Source organism: Saimiri boliviensis, chromosome 4 (assembly GCF_048565385.1).
Source record: "Saimiri boliviensis isolate mSaiBol1 chromosome 4, mSaiBol1.pri, whole genome shotgun sequence".
Lineage (NCBI taxonomy): Eukaryota > Metazoa > Chordata > Mammalia > Primates > Cebidae > Saimiri > Saimiri boliviensis.
In genome coordinates, this window is record NC_133452.1 from 130299842 (window position 1) to 130315500 (window position 15659).

The 15659-nt window shown below is 42.5% G+C and overlaps 1 protein-coding gene across 1 annotated transcript; it reads left to right on the top strand.

The window, feature by feature from the left end:
• The first annotated feature begins 223 nt into the window (after nt 1-223).
• LOC104651131 (glutathione S-transferase A1) lies at nt 224-14596 on the top strand. Its single transcript, XM_039467541.2, has 7 exons — nt 224-385; nt 5042-5158; nt 8653-8704; nt 9901-10033; nt 11922-12063; nt 13184-13315; nt 14201-14596. The coding sequence occupies exons 2-7, from the start codon at nt 5072-5074 to the stop codon at nt 14321-14323; spliced, it is 669 nt and encodes a 222-aa protein (XP_039323475.1). The 5' UTR covers nt 224-385; nt 5042-5071; the 3' UTR covers nt 14324-14596.
• The last annotated feature ends 1063 nt before the right edge of the window (nt 14597-15659 follow it).

The window sequence follows — 15659 nt, forward strand, 5'->3', positions numbered from 1 at the left end:
CTATGCTCACATTAGATGTTGCCCTAATCCTTGCCCTAATCCTTGCATCCAACTAATGAAAAAAAACATTTAAAAAGCCAGTTTCCGCTGACTTGCAAAGAGAGCAAAATCCGGGTGAAATGTATTGTTTAAACTTTAATTGCAACCTTGAAAAGGAACATATTAACCAGTTATCCTCTGATAAGCATATCACTTGCCTCATGTCTTAGAATCCACTAGGTGGCCCTTTGGCCATGTAATGTGTGTGGGACTGGCTTTTCCCTAATTTGACCCTTCTCCTTTCAGTGGGAGGGAACTATTGAAAGGAACAATGAGCTTATAAATACATTAGGACCTGGAATTCAGTTGTTCAGCCAAGCCACGAGGGTGGACAGCGTTTAACAAAGTAAGTACTGGTCTTACAAATCTCCCTACGGTGCCTCACACCCTCCTCTCTAGCCTCCTAGAAAAATATGCTAATATGTGTTCTTAGCATAAGAAAAATTCTGTTTTTACTCATATCATGCCATCTTGGTGTGTTTTGGTGATAGCTCAAGAATTGTTTATTTCTTTTCTGTTGGGTACATCTTTAGAGAAATGTAGAAATGAAGAATTCAGAAAACCAGGGCCTCAGAATTTAATGGTATGGGAAAAAATGACATGAGAAGAAAAAAAGAAATGGCAGTATTTTAAACAATCTGAGAATAATCAGTGCTCGAAGAAGTGGCAATGTATGTGAAAATTAATTTCTCTGTAGAAGTAGTCAACACACAATTGTTGTAAATTGTGATACTGTAATACTATATTGCCTGTGAAAATTCAAAACTTAGGTTTATTATAATTAGAATAAATTAGGTTGAATGTCAGGAGAACTAGATTCTAGTTGAGACTTTGCCACTAATGAGCTTGACAAGCAGTCATATTCTGTCTCTGGAGTTCTACCAACTCATAGCAAATTAGAGAATAGCTAAGAAAGAGTCTCTGACTGTTGATGCCCTTTGAACTGTGTAATTCTTTGAATGGAGAGATGTCCTGCCCACCCCAGGAAGTTTCTAGGCATCTCTGGCCTCTACCTATCTGATTTGTAGACCCCTCTCCCTACATGACTTCATGGGGCTCAGCAAGGCTGTGTTACTGATGTGCCACACTGCTTGGAAAGTCACTGAAAATTTCTTGTTAATCCAGGTGGACTGATTAGTGAGTATCATTAACCTCTGCACAAGAGCTAAAAAGCAAAGAGAGAGAGAGAGAAAGAGACAGAGAGCCATCATACAACAGGTTTAATACAAGTCTGGATTCATATAAAATCTTATTTCTACTAGAGTTCTATGGACAAAATATAAAGAACTAGAGAGATGGATACAAGATAGATAACAGATGATGAAGAGGCAGACAGATTACAGACAGATACAGAGAACAATAGATAAAATAATACATAATTGGATGAGTAGACAGAGATTACAAAGAGATACATATACAGAGATTGTTCATAGGTAAAATAATTGATGGATAGATAGATCAAAGAAAGAGGTTTCATGTGCTCCTCACTGTCCAGAGACTCACCCATCTGCCAAGCTCTGGGACAAGAGCCAACACCCATTGCTGAGCTCCTACTATGAATTTTTTGTACACCATCTCATTTAACTTTCTCAACAACCCTCAAAAGTAGAAATAACTATCTCTATTCTAAAAAGAGAAAATTGACGCTCAGAGATTAAACAACCTACTGCATTTATGCACCTCATAATTGAAAGAGTCATGGTTTATCTCATTCTCCCTTCTCTTTGATAAGAAACAGAGTAATTGGGACCACCTCAGAGATGTAACTCCTTTAATTTCCTCCTGGAATTATCACAGCTTATATTCTTTTCAAAACAAGCCCATATTTTTTAATGGATGCAAATACAGTTATACTAGTCCTCAGCTCACTCTGGCATTTAGGTTGTCAAAGTAGAGAAAGGTACACTTCTATTAATTTTTTCTTCCAAGCAAGCCCCTGAAAAGTTGCTAACAGAAAGAACTCAGGAACTAGATGTGTTCCTCTCACCCTCATTTTCCAACATTTAGTTGGCTAATGGACTCTGAATAGAAAAATGTAAAATTGCTCAGACAGGAGCAGAGCCAGCTTACAGGCTTGAGTGCAAAAGCTCTGGACCTGCGATCAGAAGGAGTTCAGGCGGACCCAGCACTCACCAAGTGTGCAGCATGAGACAGGTGCTGCAGCTCTCTGAACCTCAGTGTGCCCATCTTTAATCTGGATATTAGGAGCCATTTCCCAGCGTTGTTGCAGAAGGTCGACACACTCCCTAGATACTGACCACGAATGAGAAGCATGTTTGTACGACCCATGTCAAACCCTTGAGCTCTCCAGTTCTCATTTTCTGTTTACCCAACAAAGCTCAACGGTAACCTTTGCCCAAGTTTTTTTTTTTTTTTTAGACAGAGTTTCGCTCTTGTTGCCCAGGCTGGAGTCAATGGCGCGATCTCGGCTCACCGCAACCTCCGCCTCCTGGGTTCAGGCAATTCTCCTGCCTCAGCCTCCTGAGTAGCTGGGATTACAAGCACACGCCACCATGCCCAGCTAATTTTTAGTATTTTTAGTAGAGATGGGGTTTCACCATGTTGACCAGGATGGTCTCGATCTCTTGACCTCGTGATCCGCCCGCCTCGGCCTCCCAAAGTGCTGGGATTACATGCTTGAGCCACCGCGCCCGGCCACCTTTGCCCAAGTCTTAGCATGACCTGTGGGAACCCTCATATTGAGAAGGTAAAATGGTAGTTATTAGCAGGAGTGTTGTGATAAAATGTTATGCAAGATAAACATTTACTTCCTTTTGAAACCTGATCCTCAGTTAATAACTAAGGGAGCTTAGTGTGGGGATTAGAATTACGACACTGTGAACTCTAGTCCAAAACAATTAAACAAGCACACCCCATTCTCTCTGTGAGCTTCACTCTCCCTTTTATTCTGCTGAATCATGCTACTTCCATTTCCCAAGTTAGGAAAGTACAATGTCAAAATATCAAATTGCAAAACAAGTGAGCTGATTCAGTACAATTTCAAAGAATTCTTTACTTTCCAAAGGTCAAATGATTGACTTCCATATTTTAAAATGTAGACTTTTAAAAGACTTTGATGTCTAAATTTAAGTCATACACGCTTTTTTGGAAATTAGTTGAGGCCAGGTGCGGTGGCTCATGCCTGTAATCCCAGCATTTTGGGAGGCTGAGGAAAGTGGATCACCTGAGGTCAAGTGTTCGAGACGAGCCTGGCCAACATGCTGAAACCCTGTCTCTACAAAAAATACAAAATTAGCTAGGTGTGGTGGCACGTGCCTGTAATCCCAGCTACTTAGGAGGCTGAGGCAGAATTACTTGAACCTGGGAGGCTGAGGTTGCAGTGAGCTGAGGTCACGCCATTGCACTCCAGCCTAGGCAAAAAGAGCAAAACTTCATCTAAAAAAAAAGAAGAAAAGAAATACATTGGTTGTTAAAGGCAAGTACATTTTTGTTCGCCAAACTCAACAACCATAAAATGTTGCAAAAAATAATCTTAATGTTTAAGAACAGAGCTGCGCATTTGGAGAGAAAATGCAACTGTTCCTGTCCTGGCACTGGAACTTCTGCTTTGAATGAGTCCTCTGTGTTTCCATTCACGTTCATGATACAATTAGTTGCCTCTGTCCCTGCAGCCGCTGCTTTCCATTCTCTGACACTCTGCTGTGTTCCATCTCCCAAGCAGCCTGGGATAGAACAAGGGCTATCAAACTTCACTGATGAGCCTCAAAACATTCATCTCTAAGCATTTACAGTGACCGAGTGAGCGTGCACACATGCAAACCCCCAGGCACACAACATACAAACAACTGAAACTAAAAACTCAAGAAACATTACTTCTCCTTCAACAAGTCATGCTCACTGATATTTTCTATTCTTTTCTATTTTATTTTTTAAAGTAGTGGGATTTCACAATCTGCTGAAAGATTACCATGCATATTTGAGAAACACTAGCATAGAAAATAAGACTCAGTATTTGGTTTTTAAGAGCAGTAAGTCTGAATCCCAGATCCACTACTTACTCTGAGCAACTTACTTTACAAACCTCGGGATCCCCGACTGTAAAATGAGAATGACAACCGCATTCATCTCAGGTGATTTTTGTAGGATAAAATGAAGAGAAGTTTAGAAGAATGACCAGTGTGTGACTGTCATTGAACAAATGCTAGCACCTTCCATATCTTGCAAAGTTAATGCAGCAACACCTCTTTTTCCAGGTTATAAAACAAAATGCACCCCACAGAGTTAGAATACAGAATGCCAAAAGAAGCAAGGGACTAGTATTCTCTGCCTGTTGCAAGAATTTGGATCATCTAGCTACAGTGAAACAAGTCTGAGGCCTAATTTCTGCTTTTGATTAAATGCAGCCTCACAGCCAAAGAGCTGAAGAGTGACTTAGCTCCCTCGCTGTCCTCCCTGTCAGTGATATCCTCTGGTTTCATGGCCAGTTCATAGGTTCCCAGGGCCTTCACCTCGGTGGCTTCCAGGTGTGCCTTCATTTTAGTCCTGGGTGTAGATATTCATGTCCATCACCAACTGGAATGTGACTGTGAACACTGCCTTTCTCTGATGTTCTATTTCATTAACTAAAAAATGGAGATAACCACCATTTCATGGGACTATGAGAAGGGTTAAAGATATAAAATATTGAAAGGGACTAGCATTGAGGAAGGATCATTAGGAAGTTTTCAATAATTATTAGTTCTTGAATTCTTTCTCTTCCCATTAACTTCTATACATGTATTATTACCACATGCTCTCACCTCTTAGCATGGTGAGAATGGTCATGTGAGACCACTGGGAAAGACTGGGGTTTGCTGGAATCTGAGGGTGGCCACTGATGGGTAACAATTTGGGCCAAGAAAACATTCCAGGAACTCCTCCACCCCAGTCATGAAGAAGGCAGATGCTTCGTCAGCATTGTTGGTGGTTCTCAATCATACATCTTAAAGCACATTTTTGATCCTATGGTTTCCATCATTCATTCATTCATTCATTCATGCAGGTTTGGAGAAACCTCCAGGAGACTGCTATCATGGCGGAGAAGCCCAAGCTCCACTATTTCAATGCACGGGGCAGAATGGAGCCCATCCGGTGGCTCTTGGCCTCAGCTGGAGTAGAGGTAGGTTCTGAATTAGGTCATCTGAAGTTGGATTTAAAAGCACATTATCACATACTTCTCCCACAGAAACTATGAGATGATTACTTACTGAAGCATTGTGGCTTAAATTAAAATGGACTGTCATTAAGAAAAAGATGAACAGATTTGATCTAATAATTGTTAAGATTTCTTTTCAGCTAAGAGCCTAATATTAAAATACATTTAAGAAACTAATCACAAAGTGTAGACCTTAAGTGGATTAGAATTTAAAGAAACTGTAAAAAGTAATTTATAGCATTTATATAACATTTAGAAACATGACTATTGATTGAATATTTGATGACATGAAAGAATTATTGTTAATATTGCATGTGTGATAATGTACTATGGCCACCTTCAGAATAGTTAATATGTTTTAAGAAAACACATGGAAGTAATTAAGGATTAATCATGTGGATTTGGGATTTCCTTGAAATTATTAAAAGAGGAGAAGTAAACCTACATTGGTTTTGGTTGATAATTGTTCGTTCTAGGTGAGAAGTATATGTAGAATCATTATGTTTTTTGGTTTACTTTTATTTCTGTTCATAATTTCCACAATAAAACAATAAAAATGCATAATATTAAAAATGGTTGTAATTAGAGGTAGAATGCAAACTACAAATGAGAGGCAAAAGAGGGTGGATTGTAACTAACTACCTCTTAAAGATTGACTACATTCACAGCAATTATTTGTTTGAGCACTTATTAATTCCAGGTTCTGTACTAGGTCATGGAGATAGACAGCAAACAAGACAGGCACAGTACCTGCCCTGGGGCAGCCTACAAGTCTATGAGGATGCAGACAAGTAAACACGTCATTAAAATGAGGGGTGGAGGCTTCTAGAGTACACCCAAGCATTCCCCAGCGTTACCAGGCCATCCTCGCAGTGTCTGAGCAGGAAACGCTGGGAGGTGTCTGCTGGACTCCACTGAGTGCTGGCCTCTAGAGGTGTCATTGAGAAAAACACTTCCCAGTGCAGACCAGAGTCCCTCAGTCACTGCCTGAGGGTTTTCCTGAGTCATGGACAGACTCAGAAGACATTGTCCCTCGGGTGGCAGCAGAAAAGAAGGGTTTCAGGTGAGGCGGCGCCCTGTGAAGGGAAATTCTAGTGCTCCCCCTCAGCCTCCCAGCGCCATGTGGACCTGAGCCTTGGGATGGCACTTTCCCCATTGTTTCATGAGGGCTTGAGACTTTAGACCCCCCCTTTCTCAAACCTATGAAGAAACAAGCACACGAGAAATCCACACGCTGCCATTCCAGGTTGTTTTCTTTGTGCAAATGAATACCCTGTCTCACTGTCACCCAGATGTCAGCTCTGCAGCTCAGGGATGTGTTTAGAGCCTGGGCAGGAAGGGTTCAGCAGAAGGGAGGGAGGGGCCAGGCTGGAAGCAACCCTCACTCCCTGCTCTCCATCCAGCCTGACTGAAGGCAGGGACAGGGCTGACTGCACAGCTTGCTGATGTTTCTGAGGTCTCAGTGCCCTAAGGCTGATGATCACAACCCAGTCCTCAGCCTCACAAGCACATCCCACTTGCCAGCCCCACCTCACTTCAGCCACCCTCCTGCCAGGAACACCCACCGTTCCTTAGGTTTGTGCTAAACCAGATGCTGTATTAATTTCTGGCACACACCTCCCATGATCCCTAGATCCTGGTCCAGTGTGAGCACAGATCCACAACAAACTCTGTTCCATGGAGCAAGCTATAAACTTCCAAATTCCTGACCTTTCATCATAAAGAACTCCGTTAAAGTATAATTAGCCACTGCAAACACCACTACTATTTATTACTTTATATATGTGGGTCAGGCCCTGTATCGTGCATTTTGAAACATTGGAATATTCCATTTAAGAAAATATTCTATTCCCATTTTGCAGATAGGGAATCTAAAGCTTAAAGATTTTTAAGTGATAATTCCTAGATCACACAGATATTTTGAGGCAGAGTCAAGACTGGAACCAGATCATATCAACACTGAAATCCAGAAAGTCTTAATAACCTTTGATTAGACTTTTTGTTTGCTGGATTCTGCCTATTTAAGTCAACTACATCATTACATAAAAACTGATTTTCATATTTATATTAAATACCTACATCCACTCATACCTTCTGATCATATTGAGACATCCTCGTTGCTGGCTGCCATTTCCATGAAATTGACTTGTCTCAGAACAAGGTGTAATTTACTCCAAGGTTTAAGTTACTGGATATAGATCAAGAATGAAGTATAGTTTCATGAATATTAGATTGATTTAAATTTTTAAAGGGATTATATGATGAAATAGCCAACTATATCTCAAAATTCTAAAGATAACTTGTATTTAATGAGCAGTTACTATATACCTGCTACTTTTCTAAGTGTTTATGTGACCTTGTAATTTAATATTGATATGAACCTATACCATAGGTACCATAAGTATACCCATTTCCTAGATTAGCATACTCAGACCCAGAGAAATTCGTTAACATGTCCAAAGTCAAGAATCCAGTACATGAAAATGGTGTTATTGAACCCAGAATACCACATCAGAAACCAGAGGTTTTAATTAAAAATAATGTTAGTGCCGGGCACGGTGGCTCAAGCCTGTAATCCCAGCACTTTGGGAGGCCGAGGCGGGTGGATCACATGGTCGAGAGATCGAGACCATCCTGGTCAACATGGTGAAACCCCGTCTCTACTAAAAATACAAAAAATTAGCTGGGCATGGTGGCACATGCCTGTAATCCCAGCTACTCAGGAGGCTGAGGCAGGAGAATTGCTGGAACCCAGGAGGCGGAGGTTGCGGTGAGCTGAGATCACGCCATTGCACTCCAGCCTGGGTAACAAGAGCGAAACTCCTTCTCAAAAAAAAAAAAAATAATAATAATAATGTTAGTGTGGGACTCTAATTCCTTTATTAAATTGAGAATTTTACCCTATTGTGTCCCATGTACTTCAGAAGAGGAAATTAGTTATAAGTGTTAAAGCTGTCCAACAGCTGCAACCTATTTCACCCTCAGCAGGGTTCCCGAATAGTGGGGTGATATAAATTACAGCAGAGGCTCCTTGGTGGCAGAATCTTTGTTGGTGATTAGCCCATGGCATACCCCATGCTGGGGACACACAAGGTTGTGGTCTGATCTCATCTGGAGACACAGGCTCTCCTGAGATATGACAACACCATGACTAGGAGAACTGCTCAGTGCGTTTTCTCCAGTGACATCTCCTCTCAAAACATGACATAATCATACACCTTCGTGATATCAAGGTGGAGGTGAAGTGAAGATTGAGCAGCTGTGTGCTGTAACTCATGCATTATTCTCGATAAAGCAGGTTTAAATTTCCAAATGGCCATGAACAGCCCCCTTTGTGTACCCTGCCAAACTGAGAAAACTTATACTTTCCAAATGATGCACCAGATAGGGGCCATTCAATGTCACAGGTCTATAATACAATGACCTAACAAGAACCCATTCACTGTTTCTGCTTCTAGTTTGAAGAGAAATTAATAAAATCTCCAGAAGAATTGGACAAGTTAAGAAACGGTAAGATCAACCTCTAAGTGCCTCTGATGGGGGTATCTAATAGAAGGGAGGTTTGAGCAGCCAGCAATGCCTATGTGTGTGTGTGGGGTGGTGGGGGGGTGGTATTAGGGCATGGTGGAGAGAGAGAAAGTGGCTAATATGGAAGGGATGTGGCTCCTTGATCAGGTCTGGCTACTCTCTCCAGGCTAAAAGGACCAGATCTCTAGAGTAATTGCTAGAGGAACCATCTCCAGTGCCCTGAGAAAGCCTTTTCTTTGTCTTCATGCTTGGGACACAGTAAATGAGCTATAGTCATCAGCTTGGGATCCACACAGCCCTTCCCATCCAAGGACATGCAAGAACATGCATTTGATGAAAGGAGGAGAAATAGATGTGGCAATTGCCTTGAGTTTTTTTCTTTCATGGAGGGGTGTGACAAGGTAACACTGTAGCATTTTTGCAGACTTTGAATAGCAAAGAAAGTGACTCTTACATAAAAACCTCTCAGAACCTGCCTTAAATGTCACAAACACCATGAGACTTACTCTAGGAACTTCCTGTTTTAAATGGTATCTTGTTGCTAGTCCTACTACAATTTGTCCCAACATCTCCCTAAAATGTCCATGAAGATAAATCAACACAAAAAAAATACAAGAGTCCTACTATGTGTCTGGAGGGGAAATAAAAACATAAGTAAAATAAATGGATAAATAGTAAAGGGAAGCTTCTAAAGAAAAATAACTACAGGAAGCTTTTAAAAATTGTTGTTTGGCCAGGTGCAGTGGCTCATGCTTGTAATCCCAGCACTTTGGGAGGCTGAGGCAGGTGGATCATTTGAGGTCAGGAGTTCGAGACTAGTTTGGCCAACATGGTGAGAACCCCATCTCTACCAAAAACACAAAAGTTAGCCAAGCATGATGGCACACACCTGTAATCCCAGCCAGTTGGGAGGTTAAGGCAGGAGAATTGCTTGAACTCGGGAGGCAGAGGTTACAGTGAGCCAAGACCATGCCACTCCACTCCAGCCTGGGCAACAGAGTGAGACTCTGTCTCAAAAAAATAAAAATAAAATAAAAAAGTTGTTTCAAGTGAAATCTTACCAGACAAGAATTTCTTCTTCATTTTACAAATTTAGTCATTTCCACAATCATTTTTTCATCCTGAAAGATAGAGTTCCATAGATATTTAACTCTCCCTTTTTTCATTCTTTTCCCAAGATGGGTATTTGATGTTCCAGCAAGTGCCAATGGTTGAGATTGACGGGATGAAGCTGGTGCAGACCAGAGCCATCCTCAACTACATCGCCAACAAATACGACCTCTATGGGAAAGACATAAAGGAGAGAGCCCTGTACGGTATATTTTCTGTTTTTCCATCAACAGAGAGCACAGAGTGATTTAGGTCCTTCCTTGAGTGGGCGGGACCATGGCAGGGGCATCATGACCAGCAGCAGGCTGGGCCTTGGGTGTGTATGCTGAGGTGCCGTACTGCAGAGTCGCATGGAGATGAGGGAACAGTGAACATGGGGTGGGTTCAGGCGAATGTGATTCTAGAAGAGGATGCAGTCCATGGATCCAGCACCTGACGGCGATTTCCAAACACTGATGGACCATGAACTGAGGAGGATGCGAATCATGATTCCAGGTGCTCAGGCCTTCAGAGGCTGGACTCCAGCCAACAGCTTATGACAAGCATAGAATATTTGAGTCTGTAGATGAAGGACTGGGGAGGGAAGGCTACAAAGAAGCTGAATCTCAAGTCCTAGTAATTCCAAGAATGATGTCCAGGAACCCAAATTACCAGCCAATTATATGGACTGGAACAGCTGAGCAGGACTAGTAGAGGTTGGTGCCCAGGATGCTGGGGTTATCTTGACACATGATAGAAGGACGAAGCAGCCAGATTTGTTCAATACCAGCAAAGTCAAGGAGTCTCCTTGCTGTTGTGAAGAGACTGCATGATTCCAAACAAATCCTGAATGGAACTGTTGGTAACTCCTCAAAAACTTTAATATGATATTACCAACAACCCAGCAGTTCCTCTAATAGGTATATCCCCAAACAATAAAAAATACGTCCACACTAAATCTTTTAGATAAATGAACAATGCAAATAACAACATTCACAGTATTCAAAAAGTGGAAATAACCCAAATATCCATCAATCAATAAATGGAGGAGAAAAATGTGCCTTAGCCATGCAATGAAATGATATTTGGTCATGAAAAAGAATGAAGTACTGATGCATGCTACATAGAAGATGCTACATAAAAGAAACAAGACACAGAAAGCCATGTATTGTAGGATTCTTTTCATATGAAATGTCCAGAATATTCAAATCCATAGAGGCAAAAAGTAGATTAGTGGTTGCCTGGTGCTAAAGGAGTGGGGCTTGGGGATGAATACTGCTAATGGCACAGATGTCCTTATCAGGGTGATAAAAACTATTCTGGAAATATACTGTGATGATTTTTACAGAATTCTGTGAATGCACTAAAAACCACTCATACTTAACAGGTGACAATTACAGCATGTGAATATACATCAATAAATCTGTTGTTTTAAAAAATACTGTGAAACCCCAGTTTGACACAAAAGAGGAAAAGTTTGCACTGGTTGTGACTGTATAGAGAATTTCACCAAGGAAGACAATCTTTCAGGTGGGGTCTCAGGAAAGGCACACATGAAGGGCAACAGCACACAGAGAGGGCTGTGGAATTATACCTCAGGGGAGTAATTGGAGGAACTGCTAACATGGGGCATAGAAGCAGGCCTGGGAGGTGTAAAATGATGAGACAGGATGAGGAACATGGCTGAGATGGCTGTGCCAGGGACTCTCTTAGGATTACTCAGGAGGCAGGTCTTTGGCCATTTCACTCACACTAAGTTTATGCACAGAACAAACCACAATAGAAATGGTAAATCCCGGCACAGCATCCGTGATTACTGGCAGTGATTCCACAAATTTCTCTCATGACTGTGACCACCGATGCTCTTTTTACCTGTATTAAGTCACATATGTAACAAAATTTAGAGATATATCTACCTCGATAGGTTGTTTTTAAAAAATAAATGTTAATATACCTGTACGAATCAGAGCATAATCTCTAGAATATAAATGGCACCCACTGGAAGTGAATTACTTTGTCAACACCTGATACTCTATTCTCTTAGGTTTCTATAAACCTATGAAATTAAAGGCAAAAGGCATTTGACCGTTTGGTTGTTTTTGTCTTTCAGGATTGATATGTATATAGAAGGTATGGCAGATCTGTATGAAATGATCCTTCTTTTGCCCTTATGTAAACCTGAGGAAAAAGATGCCAAGATTGCCATGACCAAAGAGAAAACAAAAAATCGCTATTTGCCTGCCTTTGAAAAAGTAAGTGAAGGTGTTCAGCGTTTGGGGCACTGAGTTTAGAGGACAGTAGAAAAATAGTGGCCGGGCATTCCTGGGCGACACTGACCTTCACTTTCAGTGAGACTTCTGAACACCAATGCAGCACTCTGACTCTCAGGAGATTTTATGAAAACAGACTTGGAGGAACAATTATACCAGTTATACCCAAGCTGTAATTTTCCAGTAAAATTTTGATTTACTAGACCCCAACATGAAATTTTCTGTTCAACCAAAATTTCATGTTCATAAGTAGAATGTGGGCTGTGGAAGGCTCTGAACCACACTAGGGGTTGCTTCTGAGTCCGTGGAACACCACAGACTTTGATTGAAGATGAACATGATGAACGCGATCCATCAGAAAACATTCTGGCACCATGTGTAGGAAGACAAGAGACAAATTGCCCAACCAGAGAATATTGCAGTGTTTCAGGGATGGGTAGTTTTCAAAAGGAGAGTGACTGTGGGATGCAGAGGAAGATTTTGTAAAATGAATTTGATAGGAAGTTGCAGACATCAGTGCAGTTCACCCCTGAATGCTTCAGCTTGCAGATTATAACGTAGTGCGGGGTTAGGAGTCAGAATCGATGCTATAAGAAAGATGATGAATTCAAGTTCACCCAGGTTTACTTCAGATCCCAAGGAGATAGAACAGGGAATGGGGAGAGCAGACAAGGAGAAATGAAGACTCTGAAATAGCCTAGTCATGAAGGTGGAGTTGCTGACCAAGGGAGACTGGAGAGGGAGCAGAGTAGAGCTGCATCGTGAATGTCAGGACTGCACGCTGGAGGGCACGGGGCAGACAGAACATGCAGAGGCAGGTGCGAAGCCCTTGGCGCACGTGGAAGAGGCAAGCTGGGTGGGTAATGTAGATGCCACGGTGATATGGAATGAGAAGAGAAAATGATAGCCTGAGCTCCAGCTGAAGAGTGGGCAGAGCTACACTTCTTACTCTGTTACTCATTCAGATAATGTGGAGAAAGTTCTGGATCTCTGCACCCAGGCAGTAAGGTGACAGAGGTGGGGAAAAGTCAGGGTGAAGAGGCTTAGAAAGAAGCAGGGGTCCTGCGCATGTGATCCTGATCTGATTCCTCAAAATCTCCAGGTCTTAAAGAGCCACGGACAAGACTACCTTGTTGGCAACAAGCTGAGCCGGGCTGACATTCAGCTGGTGGAACTTCTCTGCTACGTGGAAGAGCTTGACTCCAGCCTTACCTCCAGCTTCCCTCTGCTGAAGGTGACCCATTTCACCACCCAGAGAGGCAGCCCCACATCTCCCATCTTGGGATCTAGTATCTGGGCCCTGGGACTGACCGTGTTCTAACCCCAGCCTTCTCCAGGCCTGCAGCGCCCCCAGGTTTCCAAAATGAGCTTCCAGGCTCCAGTTTTGAGAAATGAAAACACTTTTGTTATGGAAAGGAAATTTGTGGTGCATGCTACCCCATGAAGAGAATTTTGCCTTTTACCATGGAAAGGACCCAGGGCCCAGAATCTCTCCCTAACCCTCTATTTCACTGTGGTTTCTGTTCCTGAATGCTCTGTGATGCCCTTTATCCTAGATGTGCCCTTGTCTTCTGGCACCGAGTCTGTCTGAGCAGGACGCTTTCCATCTGGTTTCCTTCCCGGGCTCCGGCTCCTGCTGTCAGACATTGTGTTCCTCTCTGCACAGCTCTCCCAAAACACTGCCCCAACCCTGTATCCCTCACTGAGAAAAAGTGGTCCCATGGTTTGTCTTTAATATTTTCTATAATATATTCCTTTGCAACTCATTTCCCCATATTTTCACTTCTGCTTAGAGACTGATCTGTGTTGATATCTCACAGACACATTGTTTCTTCTTGTCTTACACAACAGCCACAAATCTACAGGATTAATATGTAAGGAGAAAAATAGGGATGACAGAAGTGATTAAAACTTAGACATCTTTGGGGAAGATACAAAGTAAGCTACATGTTCTCCCTCTTACTGTAATTTCTCACTGGGTGTCTGTTTCTGCCTCCATGCTGGTGCTGATGGAGGGGACTCACTTGGTCTTTGGCAGGACGGCTCAGATTCCCTAGGTTGTGTTAATAGTGGCGTCAGCCCCTGGCTTCACTCTGAGGCTATGCTTTGTGAATTACAGGCCCTGAAAACCAGAATCAGCAACCTGCCCACGGTGAAGAAGTTTCTGCAGCCTGGCAGCCCAAGGAAGCCTCCCATGGATCCGAAAACTTTAGAAGAAGCAAGGAAGATTTTCAGGTTTTAATAAAGCAGCCATGGAGGCCAAGAACATGCAAGGCCAATATTCTAAAGCTTTGCAACAATAAAGTGCTTTACCTAACTGTTGATTGTGCCTGTTGTGAAGCTAATGAACTCTTTCCACTTATATGCTAATTAAATAATAAAAAACTCCTATTTGCCGACAGTTAAAATTGATTTCTTTTCATTAGGATCTGATATGAATTCAGATTTCCAATCTCCTCCTAGCCTATCATATCACTTTCTTGGAATTAAAAATTTAGTAAAAAAGGAAACTATAGATTATGTGGTGTGTTTGACTTTTCCAAGAATTGTCCTGTAACATTTGTCATGCAGTCTACTAAACTGTCAAATGTAGAAGCGTACATCTGACATTTTCAGGTCTGCACAGGGAAGGAATTATCATTCTGGGTAATGGCTTAAAGACATTTTCTTCTTTTCCTGGACAGTCATTTTATTTCTGGTAAAAGCATGCTTTCTGACACATTTTCAAGACAGCTAATCCGTCTGCTGTGGCTTCCTCAGTGTTCTGGGAGGTGAGGAAATACCGAAGAGCAAGCAGACCCGCCCTCTGCTCTCAGGCCACCCTGCTGTCCCTCACAGTGCGTGTGCTCCTGGCTCATCCTCACCCTGCTCCTTAAGGCTCTGTGGGGCCCCGGGCGTGAACCTTCCCTCAGTTCCCTCAGTGCCATTCAGGCCTGGGCTGCCAAGATATAGATGGTATCTGTGAATTACATACAAGTAACTATATGCAAAATCATTTTTCCCTGGTGTGTCAATGTGCCAGAGTGCTTGGATTAGGAGTGCTTCCTAGCTTCAGCCTCTACTGGGCCTATAATGCTAATCCCTCCCAGGATATCTGGGCTTCTGCAAAGTGAGCTCTCCTCCTCTGAGAGTGGCTTCCCCACAGTTGGCGAAGGTGGATGAGGGAGCAGACAAACACACAGGCTTCCTACCTGCAGCTTCACTTTGCTCTCATCTCTTTTCTGCTTGTAACAAGAATAGTTTTTCTAAAACACACACACACACACAAATCACAGAATTCTTCACTGCAGACAGAACGCATCCTCACACCCATCCTCACTCCCTGATCTCCAGCCCAATCAACCCTCTGAGCATGGTGGGGCCTCTTGCCTTCCTGCCTGGGTGCATTTTGTTACCCCTGCCTGGCAAGCTTCTTCCCAGTGGCCACACTTAACGCTACCTCACTGCTTCCCAGGAACGGCGGGATGTCCTCTGTGCTCTCCACAGGGCCCCAGTGAGCCTCTAATAACACCTGAAGGCCACTGTGTCTGCTCCACTGTCCTGTGAGCTCATGGTGTGGGGATTGGCCTGCTGGGTCC